At 51.7% G+C, this 20,628-nt stretch overlaps 1 protein-coding gene across 1 annotated transcript; it reads right to left on the reverse strand.

Annotated features, from left to right (window-relative positions):
* Positions 1 to 430: 430 nt before the first annotated feature.
* LOC309684365 (olfactory receptor 14I1-like) lies at positions 431 to 19,430 on the reverse strand (the record flags this gene model as incomplete). Its single annotated transcript, XM_082500289.1, has 2 exons — positions 431 to 1,409; positions 19,426 to 19,430. The coding sequence occupies 2 exons, from the start codon at positions 19,428 to 19,430 to the stop codon at positions 431 to 433; spliced, it is 984 nt and encodes a 327-aa protein (XP_082356415.1).
* Positions 19,431 to 20,628: the final 1,198 nt, after the last annotated feature.

Here is a 20,628-nt window from a genome sequence, read left to right on the forward strand (position 1 = left end):
CAAAAGGTAACGGGCACAAACATGAACGTAGGAAGCTCCATCTTAACATGAGGAGAAACTTCTTTCCTTTGAGGGTGGCAGAGCACTGGCACAGGCTGCCCAGAGAGGTGGGGGAGTCTCCCACTCTGGAGACATTCCAAACCCGCCTGGAAGCCGTCCTGTGCCACTGCTGTAGGTGTCCCTGCTCTGGCAGTGGAGTTAGACTAGATGCTCTCCAGAGGTCCCTTCCAACCCTGACCATTCTGTGATTCTGTGATTCTTATGCACATGAGGTCTTTGGGTCCAGGAAAAGAAAAAAAAAAAACAAGCACGAGAACAAAAACAGTAACATCAAAGGTATATAATAAAAAAACAGAATGAAAAAAAAAAGAAAACAAAACAACAAAACAAGAAGAAAAGCAATGAGGTAAAATGCACAATTGAAGAAAAGTTAGTCCTGGTCTTTGCTGTAATACTGTGGGTACCCTTGTGGGATAATGGGCACCATATTAATTGTGAGTAGATTGTATTGCAATAATTTGTACAGGGCATTCTTGATTTCCTTGTTCCTCATGCTGTAGATGAGGGGATTCACTGCTGGAGGCACCACCGAGTACAGAAATGACACAAGAAGATCCAGGAGTGGGGAGGAGATGGAGGTGGGCTTCAGGTGAGCAAATACAGCAGTGCTGATAAACAGGGAGACCACGGCCAAGTGAGGGAGGCACGTGGAAAAGGCTTTGTGCCGTCCCTGCTCAGAGGGGATCCTCAGCACCGCCCTCAGGATCTGCACATAGGACACCACAATGAAAACAAAACACCCAAAGACTAAACAGGCACTAACCACAATCAGCCCAACTTCCCTGAGGTAGGAGTGTGAGCAGGCGAGCTTGAGGATGTGGGGGATTTCACAGAAGAACTGGTGCAGGGCATTGCCCTGGCAGAGGGGCAGTGAAAATGTATTGGCCGTGTGCAGCACAGCATAGAGAAACCCACTGCCCCAGACAGCTGCTGCCATGCGGACACAAGCTCTGCTGCCCAGGAGGGTCCCGTAGTGCAGGGGATGGCAGATGGCAACGTAGCGGTCATAGGCCATGATGGTGAGGAGAAAATACTCAGCTGAAATAAAAATGAGAAAGAAAAAGAGTTGGACAGCACACCCTCCATAGGAGATGGCCCTGGTGTTCCAGAGGGAATTGGCCATGGCTTTGGGGAGAGTGGTGGAGATGCAGCCCAGGTCCAAAAGGGAGAGGTTGAGGAGGAAGAAGTACATGGGGGTGTGGAGGTGGTGGTCGCAGGTGATGGCGGTGATGATGAGGCCGTTTCCCAGGAGGGCAGCCAGGTAGATGCCCAGGAAGAGCCCGAAGGTCAAGAGCTGCAGCTCCCGTGTGTCTGTGAATGCCAGGAGGAGGAAGTGGGTGATGGAGCTGCTGTTGGATATTAGATATTTCTTTTATGGGGGCTCTGTTAAAGGAAGGAAAAGACAGGAAAAAATCAGGACAGAATTCTATGAGCCCATATACTCCATTTTTCATAGATATCACCCTCAGTTGAAATGCATTTTTTCTCTCTGTGTGGTGCTGGCTGAGTGTGGTGTGAGGAGCAGCACCTCTGCCCCTGTGCTGCTGAGGAGTCAGCCCTGCTCTGCTGCAGTGGGTACAAGGGAGCTGCTCTGTGACAGCTCCAACCGTCACAAGGGGTGTCAGATGTAATCCACCTGTAATGGAAAAGTTCAATATTTGCACTCACGGCTCTCCAGAGCGTGGGCTGCAGAGCAGAGGGTTAGCATGTCCTTATAAATTTTTGCCTGTGCTTTTTATTTTCCATGATAACATCTCATGAATGTAGAAATCCTCATTTTGATGACTAATCATGTTACGATTCTTCAGACGGGACAGACGAGTTCAGCTCTCTTTGGCTTAAAGCAGAGTCAGCAGAGCTGCACTGTCCATCGGGGTTTTGCCCATCTGCCCTCTGCTTTTGTTTCATCTGCCTTCAAGATGACTCCACACACAAACTACTTTTTAAAAAATACCAAACAGCTGAACTCATATGGGATGAGGGGAGCACTGGTTGAGAGGGCAGATCTGCAATCTCTTCCCTGTCCCAGCGCAGAGATGGAGCTGTGATGGAGAGAGCAGGACACCACCCCTCCCCGAGAGAAGCAAAGCTCTCTGAGAGGAGACTGCCCACCCCCGAGGAAAGGCTCAGCACTCCCCAGGACCCGACGGCAGCGCTGTGCCTTGCTGGGGGCAGCTCGCAAGCCCCACAGGACCGGCAGAGCAGCAGTCGGGGTGCCGCAGAGGAGATGATGTGAAGAGAGAGTGCGCTCAGGTCCCAGCAGACAGCGCCCAGCAGACACCTCCATGGAGGAGCCCAGGAGAGCTGGCTGAAGGCAGCCTCCCCCCGGGCGTGTTGGCAGTTTCCCCCCAGCCCTTGCCCCTGTCTCTGCTGCCTGGGGCTGTCCCTGCCAGGAGCTGTTGCTCTGTGCCCAGGTCTCCCCCTGCCAGTGCCCCAGAGCCCATCCCACCCGCTGTGTGCTCAGCTCTGCCCTGCAGCCCCCTCCCAGCAGCAGGGCACTGCCCAGGGCCAGCTCCCTCTGTGCGGGTCCTGAGGAGTGGAGCAGATCCAGCCTGATGCTGCAGGCAAAGGGGATGCTGGCGCTGTCTGTGGGTAGAGGAGTGAGTGCAGGCACTTGATGAGGTTTGTGGCAGACCTGCTGATCCCTCAGTGTCACAGTGACAGCTCCTTTCCCTTAGGAGAAAGCTGCGAGCACAGAGCCTGGAAAGGTCTTTGTCTTTAAGGTAGCCCCTTCCTTGACTTTCCCCTTGCAATGCTGCCTCTGCCAATGTTCTAGGGGTGGTCAGCAGCTGTGAGCAGCCGTGACCCATGCAGCACCCTCTCAAAATTAGAAAGACCCTGCCCTGACAGGGGTCACTCCTTCCTCCCACAGCTTCTCCCCACAGCACCTCCGTGGGAGCTCCCCGGGCAGGCGCAGAGCTGACCCTGGCAGGCGGCAGAGTCCCTGCGCCGGCATACAGCCCCCGGGGTGCAGGGACCCTGCTGGCAAGGACAGCCCTGCCCACCCCTGCCTGCACACCGATCTGCAAACCCCGGAGCCATCCCTGGGAGAAGGCAGCTGTCCGTCATTGTCCCTCTGAAGGTGCAGCAGGACATCCATGCTCTGAAGCACATCCTTCTGCTCCACACCAGACAAGCCAGGAGAGCCATCCTGACAGCTCCTATCAGCCATGGCATGTGCCAGCTCTAGGAGACACTGCCAGGAACTCATCTGCATTGCCCCACAGCCAGAGACTTACCATGTGAAAGGCTGCGAAGGTTTGTCCCCCGGTGAGCTCTCTCCTGTCCTCCCACCCCAGACTGCCTTTACCCCTCTCTTTTCTCTTCTCTTCTCTTCTCTTCTCTTCTCTTCTCTTCTCTTCTCTTCTCTTCTCTTCTCTTCTCTTCTCTTCTCTTCTCTTCTCTTCTCTTCTCTTCTCTTCTCTTCTCTTCTCTTCTCTTCTCTTCTCTTCTCTTCTCTTCTCTTCTCTTCTCTTCTCTTCTCTTCTCTTCTCTTCTCTTCTCTTCTCTTCTTCTCTCTCTTCTCTTCTCTTCTCTTCCCTCGCTGCCTGCAGGCACTGCCCTCAGTCCTGCTCCTGGGCAGAGCTGTCTCTCTGCAGCGCTGCCCGCTTGCCAGGAGCTCCCTCCGGCCCAGCAGCCCGGCCCAGTTTGGCAACAGAGGACCAGCCCACGGTGGCACTCTCTCTGTCCCCTCTGGGCTCCCTCAGAGATGTCCCTGGGGCTCCAGGGGAACCACCTGGGAAACAAGCTGAAGTCATCACTGATCTTTTCTCCCTCTGCTGGGCAGAGAAACTTCTTCCCTGCAGTGCCATTTCCCCTTTCGGAGACAGAGTTATGTCCAAGAATCCCCTCTTCTTGCCCCACTAGGAGACAGCACACCCAGGCAGTGAAAAGCAGGAGTCTCCTGTACCTCCTGTACCCATGCAAAGCACAGGTGACACATGAGGTGCCAGAGGTGGTCTAAGACACATGCTCGTATCTGATGGAAATATTAAGAGGGACAGGGCAGTGTCTGGAGTCATCGTTTTGAGGCTGGTGGGGCATGGTGGTGACACTCTCTCTCCTCCACCAGCTGTCTTTACCCCATCTCCTTTGGCACCCATGGCCCGTTTCTCACAGACACCCCTACAGTGCCCAACCTCATTCAGGGCAGCTGCTCCATTGGAAGGTGACCTACACCCTGTGGTGCTACGGGAGGTGCCAGGGCTCTCCTGCACAGCCACATGTAGCCAGCAGGGACAGCACAAGACCTGCAGGAACACGATCGGCATTCAGAGCAGCCGTGTAACACACCCCAAGAGAACCTCTGGGACATTCAGTGCTTTTTTTGAGGCAGCTGCAGTGAGGCCAGTCCTGTTCCATCTCCATCCAGCAGATGTAGGCAGTGCTTCTCCCACAGCCTTTAGTCATCCCTTTGATGATGCAATCATGGAACAGAGCAATGATTTACCCCATGTTCTTGGATCACAGGATGTCCATCGCTGAGGACATTTTCCAAAGCACCATGTCCTTCCTGGAGATCAGCTTCCCTACACCACAGGCTCTGGAGGGCTGCAGAGACATCCCAGAGAGCAACGCCCTCTCCTGCCACGGCTGCACAGTCCAGCCCTGCGTCTCTCTGGTCACAAGGGTTTGCTCTCCTTCGGGTCACCTCATTTCATCTTTCCATTGCCATCTGCCATCCACTCCTGCATGCTCTGAAGAAAACTTTTTCCTTGCATGGGACCTTGGGCACTTGGTACTGCCTTTCTTTGTTACACATCTGAGCGTGGTTCTGGTGCTTGGCTGAGGTCCAGCATATCTGCTCTGATTTATTAATTAGGCAGGACATGATAGGATGAGGGGGAATGGCTTCACACTGGAAGAAGGTAGATTTAGATTAGTTTTTAGGGAGAAACTTTTCACTTTGAGAGTGGTAAGGCACTGGAACAGGTTGCCCAGAGAAGTTGTGGGAGGTCTTGCCAGCACATCCAGCAGCTCCTTCAATACCCTGGGATGAATCCCATCAGGCCCCATGGACTTGTGAACGTTCAGCTGATATAGCTGTTCTCTGACGATTTCCGTCCCACAAATGGAAAGTTTTTGTTTCTACACTCGTGGTCCTCCGATTCAGGGGACCGGGCAGCCCAAGCTCTAGATGCATGATTAACGAGTGAAGCAAAAAAAAGCATTGCACACTGCTGCTTTTTCTTCATCCCTTCATCCCTATCAGTCACATGACCACCTTCAACAACTATCAGTCCAACATTTTCTTTAGACCTCCTCTTGCTATTAATGTACTTAAAAAAGCACTTCTTGTTTTATAGAATGCTTTAGGTTGGAAGGGGCCTTGAAGATCATCAAGTTCCAACCCCCCAGCCATAGGCAGGGACACCTCCCACTAGACCAATTTGCTCAAAGCCCCATCCAGCCTGGCCTTAAACACCTACAGGGATGGGACCTCAACAACTTCTCTGGGCAACCTCCGCCAGTGCCTTACCACCCTTAAAGTCAAAAATTTCTTCCTAATATTTAACCTAAATCCACCCACTTCCAGTTAAAAGCCATTCCCCCTCATCCTATCAGTACATGCCCTAGTATAAAGTCCTTCCTCAGCTCCCCTGTAGGCACCCTTTAGGTACTGGAACGGGCTATAAGGTCTCCCCGGAGCCTGCTCTTCTCCAGGCTGAACAACCCCAACTCTCTTGGCCTGTCCTCATAGGAGAGCTGCTCCAGACCGTTGATCATCTTCAGGGCCTCCTCTGAACCTGCTCTAACACATCCATGTTCTTCTTATGTTGAGGGTATCAGAGCTGGATGCAATATTCCAGGCGTGGTCTCATGAAGGCAGAGTAGAGGGACAGAATCACCTCCCTTGACCTGCTGGCCATGCTGCTTTTTATGGACACCAGGATCTGGTTGGCCTTCTGGGCTGCAGTCTCACATTGCTGGCTCATGTTGAGCTTCTCGTCAATCAGCACACCCAGGTCCTTCTCCTCAGGGCTGCTCTTCGGCCATTCCCCGCCGAGCCTGTATTTGTGCTTGGGATTGCCCCAACCCAGATGTAGGACCTTGCACTTGGCCTTGTTGAACTGCATGAGGTTGTCTTGGGCCCACCTCTCCAGCCTGTCCAGGTCCCTCTGGATGGCATCCCTCCCCTCCAGCATGTCAACCTCGCCAAACAGCTTGGTTTCATCAGCAAACTTGCTGAGGGTGCACTCGATCCCCCTCTCCGTGCCGCTGACAAAGATGTTGTACAGCACTTGAGGAATGCCACTCATCACTGCTCTCCATTTGGACATGGAGCAATTGACCACAACACTTTGAGTGCGACCGTCCAGCCAATTCTTTATCTACTGAGTGGTCCATCTATCGAATCCATGTGTCTCCAATTTAGAGACCAGGATATTGTGTGGGACAGTGTCAAACACTTTGCATAAGTCCAGGTAGATGACATCAGTTGCTCTTCCCTTGTCCACTGCCGCTGTAAGGCCTTTCGTAGAAGGCCTCCAAATTTGTCAGGCATGACTTGCCCTGGCTGAAGCCATCTTAGTTGCTACCAATCACATCCTTATTTTCCATCTGTCTCAGCAGAGTTTCCAGGAGGCTCTGCTCCATGATCGGTCCAGGCACAGGGGTGAGACTGACTGGCCTGTAGTTCCCTGGGTTTTCATTGTTTTCCTTTTTGAAAATAGGGGTTATTTTTCCCATTTTTCCAGTCAGCGGGAACCTCACCAGAGTGCCATGACTTCTCAAATATGAGGGACAGTGGCTTAGCAACTTCATCTGCCAGTTCCCTCAAGACCCGTGGATGTGTCTCATCAGGTCCCGTGGACTTGTGCACCTTCAGGTTCCTCAGGTGGTCTTGTATTTGATCTTCACCTACAGTGGGCAGTTCTTCATTTTCCCACTCCTTGCCTTTGCCTTATGCATCATGGGTAGTGTGGCTGCAGTCTTTGCCAGTGAAGACTGAGGCAAGTAAGTCACTGAGGACCTCAGCTTTGTCTCTGTCCCAGGTGACCAGTTCTTGCATTTCCTTCCGGAGAGGGCCCACATCTTCCCTAGTCTTTCTTTTCTCGCTGACATACTTAAAGAAGGATTTTTGTTTGTCTTGATGCCCCTGGCCAGATTTAGTTCAATCTGGGCATTAGCTTGCCTAACCCGATCGCTGGCTGCTTGAACAATTTCTCTGTATTCCTCCCAGGCTTCCCACCCCTGTTTCCACCCCCTATAGGCCTCCTTTTCACTTCTGAGCATGTCCAGGAGCTCCTTGTTCATCCATGCAGGCCTCCTGGCTTTTCTGCCTGCCTTCTTCTTTGTAGGGATGCATGACTCCTAAGCTTGGAGGAGGTGAACCTTGAATATTAACTGGCTTACTTGGGCCCTTCTTCCCTCCAGCGCTTCATCCCATGGCACTATACCAAGCAGATTCTTCAAGAAGACACAGTCAGCTCTGCTAAAGACCAGGGTGGTCAGCTTGCTGCGCATCTTCCTCGCTGCCTTGGGCATCTCAAATTCGATCATTTCATGGTTATGGCAGCCCAGGCTGCCCTTGAGCTTGAGACACTGCCTACCAACCCTTCCTTGTTGTAAGGACAAGGTCCAGCAGAGATCCTCTCCTTCTTTGCTCTTCTACCACTGGGAGAAAGAAGTTGTCGTCAATACAATCCAAGAACCTCCTGGACTGCCTATGCCCTGCTGTGTTACCCTTCCAACAGATGTCATCAAACTTGCTGAGGGTACACTCTGTGCCCTCATCCAGGACGTTGATTAACATGTTGAACAAGACGGGCCAGTACTGACCCCTGGGGAGCACTGCTACTTACAGGCCTCCAACTAGACTCTGCGCCGAACACTATGCTATCAGCCTCATTCCCCACAGTATTCTTGTGTCCAGTTAGGACATTATGGTCTGATTGGGTGGATAAGTAGATGGGTAATAACTGAGATGAATAGTCGGGCTTGGAGGAACTTGGTGAATGCATAGTGTTCTGCCCAGAGGGATGTATCTAGTCGGATTCCACCATGTTTCAAGGGCTTTTAATTACCCAAAGGAGATGAGAAAATGCTTTTTTTATAGCATTTGTAGATGACACCTCAATGAGGAGAGCAGACACTATATTAGAGGGCAGGGTTGCCATCCCAAGGGACCTAGACAAGGACAGGCCACCAGTAACATCATGTTATCCAACAAGGACAGATCTAAAGTTCTTTCCCTGAGGTTGACTAAGGGCCTGAAGTGACAGAGGGCAGGGACTGCCTAGGTTGGTATCAGCACTGCAGGAAAGGCTCTGGTGGTCATTTGGTTTCATTAGGCAAAATATAGAGCCATCAGCAAAGGCCAAAAGCATCCTGGGTGGTAGGAACAGGAGCACAGCCAGTGGGAGTGATTATCGCCCTGGGCTCAGCACATTTGAGAACAGATCCAGAATACTCCCCCAGGTTCTGACCCCTGCAATGCCTGAGAGACACTGGTAAACTGGAGCCCGTTCAGTGGAGGGCCACCAAGGTGGTCAGGGTTGGAGCACTTGTGCTGTGAGAAGAAGCTGAAAAAGCTGGGCTTGTCCAGCTGGAAGAAAGGAAGATTTTGGGGGAACATGCAGCAGCATGTCCCAGTGGACTACAGGATGCCCATGAGCCAGCAATGTGTCTTGGTGGCCGAGAAGGCCAATGGCATCCTGGGGTGCATCAAGCAGAGTGTGCCGGCAGGTCGAGGGAGGTCATCCTCCCCCTCTACTCTGCCCTGGTGAGACCTCATCTGGAGTACTGTGTCCAGATCTGGGCTCCCCAGTTCAAGAAGGACAGGGAACTGCTGGAGAGGGTCCAGCAAAGAGCTACGAAGATGATGAGGGGATTGGAACATCTCTCTTATGAGGAAAGGCTGAGGGACTTGGGGCTTTTTAGTCTGGAGAAAAGGAGACTGAGGGGGGACCCTATCTATGCTTATATATACTTAAAGGGAGGGTGCCAGGGGGATGGGAACAGTCTTTTCTCAGTGGTGCCCAGTGACAGGACAAAAGGTAACGGGCACAAACATGAACGTAGGAAGTTCCATCTTAACATGAGGAGGAACTTCTTTCCTTTGAGGGTGGCAGAGCACTGTCACAGGCTGCCCAGAGAGGAGGGGGAATCTCCCACTCTGGAGACATTCCAAACTCGCCTGGATGCTATCCTGTGCAACCTGCTGTAGGTGACCCTGCTCTAGGAGGGGGCTTGGACTAGATGATCTCCAGAAGTCCCTTCCAACCCTGACCACTCTGTGATTCTGTGAAACTGGAGAGACATGGATTTGAAGGGTGGATCGTTCGGTGGATGAGGAACTGGTTGGATGGTCCCATCCAGTAGTGATCAACGGTCTCACATCCAGATGGAGACTGGTGACAAGCAGTGAACCTCAGCGGTCTGTACTGGGACCAGTACTGTTCAATATCTTCATCAGTGACATAAGCAGTGGGATCGAGTGCACCATCAGCAAGTATGCTGATGACACCACGCTGAGTGGTGCGGTTGACACTCCCAGGGGACAGGATGTCATCCAGAGGGACCTGGACAGGCTCAAGAAGTGAGCCCATATGAACAGTATGAGGTTCACCATGGCCAAGTGAAGGGTCCTGCACCTGGGTCAGGGCAATCCCTGATATCAGTACAACCTGGGGGATGAAGGGATGGAGAACAGCCCCGCCGAGAAGGACTTGGGTATACTGGGGGATGAAAAGCTGGACATGAGCTGGCAATGTGCGCTCTCAGACCAGAAAGCCAACAGTATCCTGGGCTGCATCAAAAGAAGCATTACCAGCAGGTCGAGGGAGGGGATTCTGCCCCTCTGCTCTGCTTTGGTGAGACCCCACCTGCAGTGCTGCTCCAGCTCTGGAGCCCTCAGCACAGGAGAGACATGGACCTATTGGAGTGGGTCCTGTGAGAAACGCGCTCACTGTATTGAATTTTAGTCTGGGGCAAATTCGGTGGAGCAAAGAATATTTATTACAGCGCTGGGAGTTACACAGGGGGTTTCTCCTCCTGTGCCTCATTTTTCCCTTTACAACCGCTTGTTTTTATTTCGTATTCCTTATAATTATTCATGTTTCTTCTTGGAACATGGTTTGCATAATCAATGAGTTTTTGGAATGCGACCCACCCCCAAATACATAAACAATGAGTTCTGGGAATGCAACCCACCCCCAAATACATAGTCAATGAGTTCTGGGAATGCAACATGCCCCCCTCCCAGGCGGCATGCTTCCTCCGGGGTCTTCCTGATAGTCCATGGAGGGAGGGCCAAAGTCTTTATCACCATGTCCTTCTTGTGGCTTCTTCACTCCTTACACTTCTGTGGTTATCTTAGCTAACTACACCACCCTTTGTTCTGCAAATTTTCGGTAGTTCTAACTGTTGCTTTCGTCTGATATCCTATTTAAAACTATCCCTTTTCCAAACGCATAGCAAGCACACACCCATCTTAGTTGAAGCCATAGCGAGCACACATTCATTTTTAGCTGAAGCAAAATTTTTGCCAAATTACTTATTACAGTCCAGAGGAGGCCACAAAGATGCTCCGAGGGCTGGAGCACCTCTGCTGTGAGGAAAGGCTGAGAGAGTTGGGGTTGTTCAGCCTGGAGAAGAGAAGGCTCTGGGGAGACCTTATTTTGGCCTTCCAGTACCTAAAGGGGGCCTACAGGAGAGCTGGGGACAGAGTTTTTAGCAGGGCCTGTTGCGATAGGACAAAGGGTGAGGGCTTTAAACTAAAAGGGGGGAAATTTACACTCGATATAAAGAACCTTTTAACAATGAGGATGGTGAGACACCGGCCCAGGTTGCCCAGAGAGACAGGAGATGCCCCATCCCTGGAAACATTCCAGGCCAGGTTGGCCGAGGCTTGGAGACAGCTCATCCAGTTGAAGGTGTCCCTGCTCATGGCAGGGGGGTTGCACTAGATGACCTTTAATGGTCCCTTCCAACCCAAACCATTCCATGATTCGAAACAGAGCTCGTTTTTACTGGGAGGGGACCAAGTCTGTACTGGAAGGGTTTAATGAAATCCAGTTTGAAATGGCACAGTGCCCAGTCGTACTGGGAGGGGATGAGAGGATGCAGTTTATACTGGGAGCGTGCTCAGCCTGTACTTGGAGGGGTGAAAGAGGACTAGTTTGTAGGGGGAGGGGCCAAGTTGGTACTGGCAGGGGTTAAAGCAATCCAGTTTGTACTGTGACAGAGCCCAGACTGTAGTGGGAAGGGGCCAGGGGCTCCAGTGTGGACTGGGAGGGTGGCCCAGTGTACCCTGGGAGGGTCTAAAGGCATAAAGTTTGTACTGGGGCAGGGCCCAGACTGTTTGTACTGAGACGAGGCCCAGACTCTGCTGGGATTGGCTCAGAGGATCCCGTTTCTACGTGGAGAGGGCCCAGTCTGTACTGGGAGGAAACTGGGAGATCCAGTCTTTACTGAGATGAGGCCCAGTCTGTACAGGGCAGTGTTAAAGCGATCCATTTTGTACTGGTACACAGAGCAGTCTGCACTGGGATCTGGGCTGGGATCCACTTTGGACTAGGAAGAGGCTCTTTCTCCGCTGGGAGGAATTAAAGGGATTCTCTTCATACTGGGACAAGGCCCCTTCTGTACTGGGAGGGAATCAGGGGATGCAGTTTATAAAGGGACAGGGCCCAGTCTGTCCTGGCATAAGTTAGAGGATCCAGATTGTATTGGAGGTGGCCAGATGGTAGTGGGTGGGGACCAGGGAGTCCATTTTGGACTCGGCATTGACCCAGTCTGTACTCGAAGGGGTTAAATGGAGTAATCTCTATTTGTTGACAGTCTGTTCTGTACTGGGAGGGGAGCAAGAGATCCAGTTTGTACCAGGAGGGAACCCAGTCTGTACTGGGAGGGGACCACAGCATCTAGTTCGTACTGCCACAGGGACCAGTCTGTAGTGGGAGGGGTTAAGGGATTTGGTGTGTACTGGGAAGGGCGCAGTGTATACCGGGAGGGTTTAAAGAGGTAAAGTTTCTAATGGAATGGAGCCCAGTGGTTACAGGGAGGGGGCCATGGGATCCAATTCGTACTGGCACCTGACCCAGTTTCTGTGTGGAGGGGATGAGGTGGTGGAGTTTGTACTGGGACAGGAACTAGTTTTTACTAAGAGGGGATTGAGTGATCCAGTTTGTACTAGGAGAGGGCCCCATCAGTACTGGCAGAGGTTGAGGGGATCCACTTCATACTGCGTCAGGGCCCAGTCTCTTCTGGGAGGGGTTGAGGAGATCCACTTTCTAGTGGGACAGGGGCCCAGTCTGTCATGGGAGGGGTTAAAGGGATGCAGTTTATACTGGGAGAAGGCTCAGTCTGTACTGGGGTGGGATTGGGGATCCAGTTTGTACAGGGACGGGGCCCAGTCTTCTTGGGCTTGGTTCAAAGGGCCCCATTTTGGACTTGAAAGGGCCCAGTCTGTGCTGGGAGGTGTTAAATAAAGGCCGACAAGGCAGATATCATGGTGGGAGTCTGTTATAGACCACCCAACCAGGATGAAGAGACAGATGAAATATTCTAAAAGCAGCTGGGACAAGTGTCACGATAGCCAGCCCTTGTCCTCGTGGGGGACTTCAACTTACTGGATGTCTGCTGGAAATGCAATACAGTGGAGAGGAAACAGCCCAGGAGGTTCCTGGAGTGTGTTGAGGATAACTTCCTGACACAGGTGGGGAGGGAGCAGAGGAGGGAAGCACCCCACTGGGCCTGTTGTTTGCCAACAGAGAAGGGCTTGTGGGGGGTGTGAGGATTGGAGGCCTTCTTGGGCATAGTGATCATGAAATGACAGAATTTTCAATTCTTGGTGAAGTCATTAGGGGGGTCAACAGAACTGCCACCTGGGACTTCCGGAGGGCGGGCTTTGGCCTGTTTAGGGGTCTGGTTAACAGAGTCCCTTGGGAGGAAGTCCTGAAGGGCAAAGGAGTCCAGGAAGGCTGGACATTCATCAAGAAGGAACTTTTAAAGGCACGGGAGCAGGCTGTCACCATGTGCCGAAAGACGAGCCGTCTTCAGCCGAAGACCTGGCTGAACAGAGAGCTTTGGCTGGAACTGAGGGGAAAAAAGGAGTTTATGACAGTTGGAAGAAGTGGCAGGCAACTCGGTTGGACTGTAAGGATGTCATGAGGTTATGAAGGGAGAAAATTAGAAGGACTAAAGCCCAACTAGAAATTAATCTGGCCATGCCATAAAAGACAATTAAAAAACTGTTTCTGTGAATACACCATCAACAACAGGAGGGCCAAGAAGAATCTCCATCCTTTATTGGATGTGGAGGGAAAGACGGTGACCAGGGATGAGGAAAAGGCTGACATACTTAATGCCTTCTTTGCCTCAGTCTTTAAGAGTAAGACCAGTTGCTCTCTGGGTACCCAGCCCCCTGAGCTGGAAGACAGGGTTGGGGAGCAGAATGAAGCCCCCACAATCCAAGGGGAAATGGTGAGGAACCTGCTACATCACTTAGAAATACACAAGTCTATGGCGCCGCTTGAGATCCACCCAAGGGTACTGAGGGAACTGGCAGGAGTGCTCAGCAAGCCATTTTCCATCATCTATCAGCATTCCTGGCTAACTGGGGTGGTTCCAGTTGACTGGAAGATAACAAACGTGGCGCCCATCTACAAGAATGACCAGAAGGAGGACCTGGGGAATTACAGGCCTATCAGTCCGACCTCGGTGCTGGGGAACGTTACGGAGGAGATCATCCTGAGTTCCATCATGCAGCACATACAGGACAACCAGGCGATCAGACCCAGCCAGCATGAGTTTATGAAAGGCAAGTCCTGCCTGAGAAACCTGACCTCCTTCTATGACAAGGTGACCGGCTTAGTGGATGAGGAAAAAGCTGTGGATGTTGTTTACCTGCGCTTCATTAAAGCCTTTGACACGTTTTCCCACAGCATCCTCCTGGAGAAACTGGCTGCTCATTGCCTGGACAGGTGTACACTCTGCTGGGTAAAACACTGGCTGGACGGCCGGGACCAAAGAGTGGTGCTGAATGGAGTTCAATGCATTTGGCGGCCGGTCACAAGTGACGTTCCCCGGGGCTCAGTACTGGGACCGGTTGTCTTTAATATCTTTATCAACGATCTAGACAAGGGGGTGGAGTGCCCCCTCAGTAAGTTTGCAGATGACACCAATTAAGGTGGGAGTGTTGATCTGCCTGAGTGTTGGAAGGCTCTGCAGAGGGATCTGGACAAGCTGGATCCATGGGCCGAGGCAAATGGTGTGGGGTTCAACAAGGCCAAGAGCCGGGTCCTGCCCTTGGGTCACAACAACCTCACGCAGCGCTACATGCTTGGGGCAGAGTGGCTGGAAAGATGCCCAGCAGAAAAGGACCTGGGGGTGTTGGTGGCTGAATATGTGCTGGCAGTGTGCCCAGGAGGCCATGAAGGCCCACAGCATCCGGGCTTGTACCAGTAAGAGTGTGGTGAGCAGGACTAGGAAAGTGATCGTCCCCCTGTACTCTGCATTGGTGAGGCCCCACCTCGAGTACTGTGTTCAGTTTTGGGCCCCTCACTACAAGGAAGACATTGAGGTCTTGAAGCGTGTCCACAGAAGGGCAACGAAGCTGGTGAGGGGTCTGGAGGCCAAGTCTTGTGAGGAGCGGCTGAGGGAACTGGGGTTGTTTAGCCTGGAGAAGATGAGGCTGAGGGGAGACTTTCTCGCTCTCTACAGTTCCCTGAAAGGACGTTGTAGCATGGTGGGGGTTGGTCTCTTCTCCCAAGTAATGAGAGAGAGGACTTGAGGAAATAGCCTCAAGTTTCTCCAGGGGAGATTTACATTGCGTATTAGGAAAAATTTCTTCAGCTAAAGGGCTTTCGAGCACTGGAACAGGCGGCCCAGGGAAGTGGTTGAGTCACCATCCCTGGAGGTATTTAATGGATGTGCAGATGTGGCACACAGGGACATGGTTTAGTGGTGGACTTGGCAGTGTTAGGTTTACAGTTGGACTCTATGATCTTAAAGGTCTTTTGCAATTCTCAATGATTCTATGATTCTTTTGGGACTCTGGATTTTGTTCTGTCCTTGCCCCTTTTTGGGAGGGCAGGAGTTGTCACAGAATTTTCCTACACTCAGCCTCGCTCACCCTCACACCCCACGGCCACCAGGAAGAGCCCTGAGCCATCAGTGGGCAGGACTTATCTTCCCAGGGCCTGAGGGTCAAGGTTTGGCCTTTCTGCTGCATCAACCAAACCAAGGGGTTCCTCAGCGTTACAGCCACCTGCACAGTGCCTTTGCCTACCTGCAACCACAGCCTCCAGTTATCTCCTCTAACGAGTCCCTGGGGAGGCTTTGGCAGTAACGACCCTCAGTGGGGCCAATCAAGGCTTCAAGGTACTTTGCTTCTGACTTGGACTTCTGGAGCACTTTGTTCAATCTTCTCTCAGTGCCTGAGGCTCATGGACTCAGCACCAAATACACCGTGGGGCTCATTAAAAGACAGAAAGCCCTAACAAGGTGTTCATCGTTCTTGTAATTTTCTTCAAATCGTCAAGACTTGTACAGCCAATTAGAGAGGTTTCAGAGTGTAGTTAAGGAGGAGATTTCAAAGTGCACCTAAGAAAAATGTCTTTTTCATTTTAAAGGATATAATGTATTACTCCTGATTATCACTTATGATTAGGATAGAAGAATTCTCTGATTGTTCTGGATACAGGCTGTCCCTTCAGGGGGTCTGGACAGGGAGGAGAAGCAGTACCTGGAGGTCTGACACTGTAGGACAGCTTTGCTCCTCACCTCCCCACCCTCCCCATTTCTGACATTGGCCACCTGGGACTGACACCCCTGGTCCTTGCATCAGACTTCTCCACTGAAGTCTGCAGCTGGATGTCACAGCTCCACTGCCCCATCTCCCACCTGCGCTCCTCAGAGCCCTGGCTGCACCCAGGCGCAGGAGAACTTTTCCTGTTTGTAAGACAAGAAAAGTAAAGCATAATCAGATTTCCTAAACAATAACACACAGTCCGCAATCACACGCTCAGGACAAGCTACCTCTAATGAGGCTGCCTTTCTACAAGGGAGTTCTTATGAGAAAGAGTTTAGGAAGGTAGATAGACAAGACAGATATAAACACAATTAAGGAGTTGGCTGAGGAGACAATTAGATTGTTGAAAGACAGGCAAGCTTTGAACTCCTTGAAAGTCACAGCAGCAGCACAGGTGAGAGGTATCTGAGTGAAGAAAGAGTAAGGGGAGGAGAAAACTGGCGAAGAAAGGAAAGGGCCTTTGCCCAGAGAGTCTGCATCTGCAAAGATGACTTTAGAAATGAACATTGTCTCAGGAGAAGGGTAAGCATCTGAAAGATTAGAGAAAGTACACACAGTGTGTACCAGGGAGAAGAGTGGTAATGAGGTTACAGGGGAAGATCAATATTTCTTTGGAATATCCCTTTTGAAAGGTCATGGGATTGCAGAGGTCTCTGGTGAAAGAGGACAAGCAAGTGTAGCACCTGTCTTTGAAAGAGTCCAAATGTGCAACCCAGGGAGCCACTGGCTGTACAAGCTCACTTTGGTGAGGAGTGTTGTGCCATCAGTCAGAGCCCTCCTTGGTGACATTTCTGGGCACCGATAACAGAAGAACATGTCCAAGAAACATCAGCATGGATTTCATAGAATAGAATCATAGAATCATAGAATTGTTGAGGCTGGAAGGCACGTTTAGGATCATGAAATCCAACCATTAACCTACCCTGGCAGAACCACTTCTAAACCATGTCCCCAAGTACCACATCTACCCTTTTTTTAAACACCTCCAGGCATGGCAAATCCATCACCTCCCTGGGCAGCCTATTCCAATGCTTGATAACCCTTTCAGTGAAACAAAAATTCCTAATATCCAATCTAAACCTTGCCTGGCATAACTTGAACCCATTTCCTCTCATCCTATCACTTGTCACTAGGGAGAAGAGGTCAGCCCCCACCTCTCTACAAGCTCCTTTCAGGGAACTGTAGAGAGCAATAAGGTCTCCCCTCAGCCTCCTCTTCTCCAGGCTAAACAACCCCAGTTCCCTCAGCCGCTCCCCACAAGACTTGTCCTCCAGACCCCTCACCAGCTTCGTTGACTTTCTCTGGACACGCTCCAACACCTCAATGTCCTTCTTGTAGTGAGGGGCCCAAAACTGAACACAGTACTCGAGGTGGGGCCTCACCAGTGCCCGGTACAGGGGGATGGTCAGTTCCCTAGTCCTGCTGGCCACACTATTCCTAATACAAGCCAGGATGATGTTGGCCTTCTTGGCCACCTGGGCACACTGCCGGCTCATATCTGCCGGTGCTTTTCTGCCGGGCATCTTTCCAACCCCTCTGCCCCAAGCCTTTAGTGTCCATGGGGTTGTGGTGGCCCAAGGGCAGGACCCGGAACTTGGCCTTGTTGAACCTGAAACCTTGTTGAACCTGAAGTCTTGTTGAACCTGTTCTTACGGAAATAAGAACAAATGAAGAGATGTCCTAAACCCAGAATTCAACAGACTACTGAAAGACAAATTTTAACTGCCTGAAACTCAAAGCAGCAGTGGGATTGTTGAGAGGTGTTCCTAATGATGAAAGAGGAAGGGAAAGGGAAATGTAGAGAGCAATCACAAGTGCTTCTGTGCACGTGCACTGCTGGAAAGGTGCCTTCAGACATGGTCACTTCCTTTAGGATAGGTGGAAATACGTGAAAGGTGAGGGAGATTAAATTCAGAGGCTGAGAGAGAGAGTCCTGACAATGCAAAGAGAGGGAAAGGTCAGTAGCTCTCGTCTTGCTGTCAGCGGACATCCTGAAAATTCCTCATCTACATCTCATGGGAGAAGACTGAATGTTTATTAAAAGTATTCTCTTGTTTTAGCTGATGAGGTCGTGCTCATACACATGTCAAAATGTCTCAGGCTTCCAGGCAGCGCTCCGCTGTCTGACCATCAGTACCCAGTGGTTCCTCCAGAGGGCCCTGTGTCTCCGAAGCACCTGCCTGGGCCTGGCCGCTGTCCCAGAGGAGCTGCTGGAGACCAGAGCCCCTGGGAAGCTGCAGCTGGAGCTGGGCAGAGGGTCCCAGGCACCTACACTGGCACCACGCTCCCGTGTCCCTGCCACTGCATCCCACCCCAATTTTATGATCACTTGCCTTTGCAAACAGAGGCAGCACACAAAATCGCTGAGAAATCACTTATTAAAGCAAGACAAAACCAAGCAAAGAGAATAACAACACCAAAAATGTTTGAAGTTTAGAGTTGCAAGAGGAAATCAACCAAAGCACAAATACAGGCTGGGTGCAGAATGGATAGAGAGAAGCCCTGAGGAGAAGGACTTGGAGGTGTTGGTGGATGAGAAGCTCAACATGAGCCAGAAATGAGTGCCTGCATCCCAGAAAGCCAAGCACATCCTGAGCTTCATTAAAAGCAGCATGGCCAGCAGGTCGAGGGTGGTGATTCTTCCCCTCTGCTCTTGTGAGACTCCACCTGGAGTACTGCATCCAGCTCTGGAGCCTCCAACAGAAAAAGGACATGGACCTGTTGGAGTGAGTCCAGAGGAGGCTCACAAAGATGATTAGAGGGCTGGAGCATCTCTCCTCTGAAGACAGGCTGAGAGAGTTGGGGTTGTTCAGCCTGGAGAAGAGAAGGCTCTGGGGAGACCTTATTGTGGCCTTCCAGTACCTAAAGGGGGCCTACAGGAGAGCTGGGGAGGCACTGTTTTCAGGGAGTGTAGCGATAGGATGAGGGGTAATGGTTTGAAACTGAAAGAGGGGAGATTGAGATTAGATATTAAGAACAAATTCATTACTCCAAGGGTGGTGAGACACTGGAACATGTTGCCCAGGGAAGTGGTGGATGCCCCGTCCCTGGAGGTGTTCAAGGCCAGGCTGGATGGGGCTTTGAGCAAGCTGGTCTAGTGGGAAGTGTCCCTGCCTATGGCAGTAGGGTTGGAAGTAGATGGTTTTTAAATTCCCCTCCAACCTAAACCATTCTATGTTTCCATGAAATATAGAGATGACATAAGCTCTCTGAGAGATCTCCTCCAGTGCTTGACTATCTTGATGGGGAGAAAGATTTTCTTCATGTTTTTCAGCTGATGCCCATTGGCCTTCCTCCTCCCATCATGCACAACAAGGAAGAGCCTGGCAGCCTTTTAATACAAGAAGATACAGGGCAAGTCATGAAAGAGGATGAAGAGATTTGTCAAGTGTTGGTGATGTTCCCCATTTGCAGGAGGGGAAACTGCATCAAGGAGGTTTGATTGTCCCCCTCCCCTTTCTTGGCCAGAAAGCCAAGGAGGGATAACATAGCAGACAGAGGAATTGGTAATGAGCCTGTCCAAGGCAGGTGAGATGAACCTCACTGGGATAGTGGGGGTTGTTCCTGAAGTCAGTCACACAAATGTCAGGGCTGTGAGGTGTCCCCACCTCATTTGGCCTCATACACTCCTCGTACACACAGGGGTGTTTAGAGACACGAGTCCTTCCCTTCCACAGGCAGAGGCAGAGCATTGCAGCAGTCGTAGTGTCTCCCTGGCCTCCTGTTGCCAGTGCCAGAGGCTGGCCGGCACCTCAGCCCTGTGGTGTGTCCTCCTGCTCTTCACTCATCTGAGATGCCCCAAATCGTGAAAAATGAACAGGGGTACCTCAGTTCAAGGATGCAAATTCCAGTGCTTCATTATGGGGGTTTCCCAGGGGACCTTACTCTCCAGGTGAAGTGACCTCAAGACACCTTCTGTCCCACAGTCCTTCATGGCACCCCTAAGAACAGCTGATGGCGTTTGTGCTCACTTGGGTTCATCTTACCACCCACATGCAATGTGTATACTTCTGTCTCCTCTGCACAACGCAAACATGGTCTTCACACCTCGTCTTTCAATGTCCCTCTGTGGAGGGAAGAAGAACCTCTCTGAGCTGGGCAAGAGGGCAGTCCTGGAAACGGTGCTTGTTAGTGGGTGCCCTGTGACGATTGCCCCGGGGCAGCTTCCCTGGGGTGTCCCATGAACAAAGGCAGAGACATCACCCTGCTCTGCTGCTCCTGTGTGTCTCTCCCAGGAGCCCGGGCTGTGTGAGGACACTGCTGTGTGCCCCTACCCTGCACGCTCACACACTTTAGCTGTACATTGGTGTTTCTTCCTCCCCAGCGTTTCCGAGCCCAGCCGTCCAAGCCCCTTCCCAGCTCTCCCCACTCCTCTACCTTCTCCCCAGCCGAGCAGAGCAGCCCGGTCTGGTTGGGCCCTGCAGCAAGGAGGAAACGGAGGTAAGTAGCAGTGTCTCTTCTGCTGTCATGTCCTGGAGATCCCATCCCAGGAAGCGTGCAGCCCCCGTTACCAGCAGCGCTCCCCAGGAAAGCACAGAGTCCTGGCCCCGGCGCTCCTCTGGCAGCTTCTGCTGTCCCAGCCGCAGGGCAACCTGGCCCAAGCTGGCACAGCGAAGTGTTTCTCTTTCCATGTCTCCCCTGCACACACACCATTCCCTGCTCTTTTCCCAGGACATCCCACCTGCCCACAGAGACTTTTCCCAAGGTCAGCACGTCTGTGCTGGCTCAGCCAGTCATTGCTGCGCCCTGTCCCCATGGTCCCCACAGCCCTCGAGCTGGTGATGCTGCTCTGCAGAGCAAGTGAGCTGTGG

This window comes from Vanellus vanellus (assembly GCF_965231255.1).
Source record: "Vanellus vanellus genome assembly, contig: HAP1_SCAFFOLD_53, whole genome shotgun sequence".
NCBI lineage: Eukaryota > Metazoa > Chordata > Aves > Charadriiformes > Charadriidae > Vanellus > Vanellus vanellus.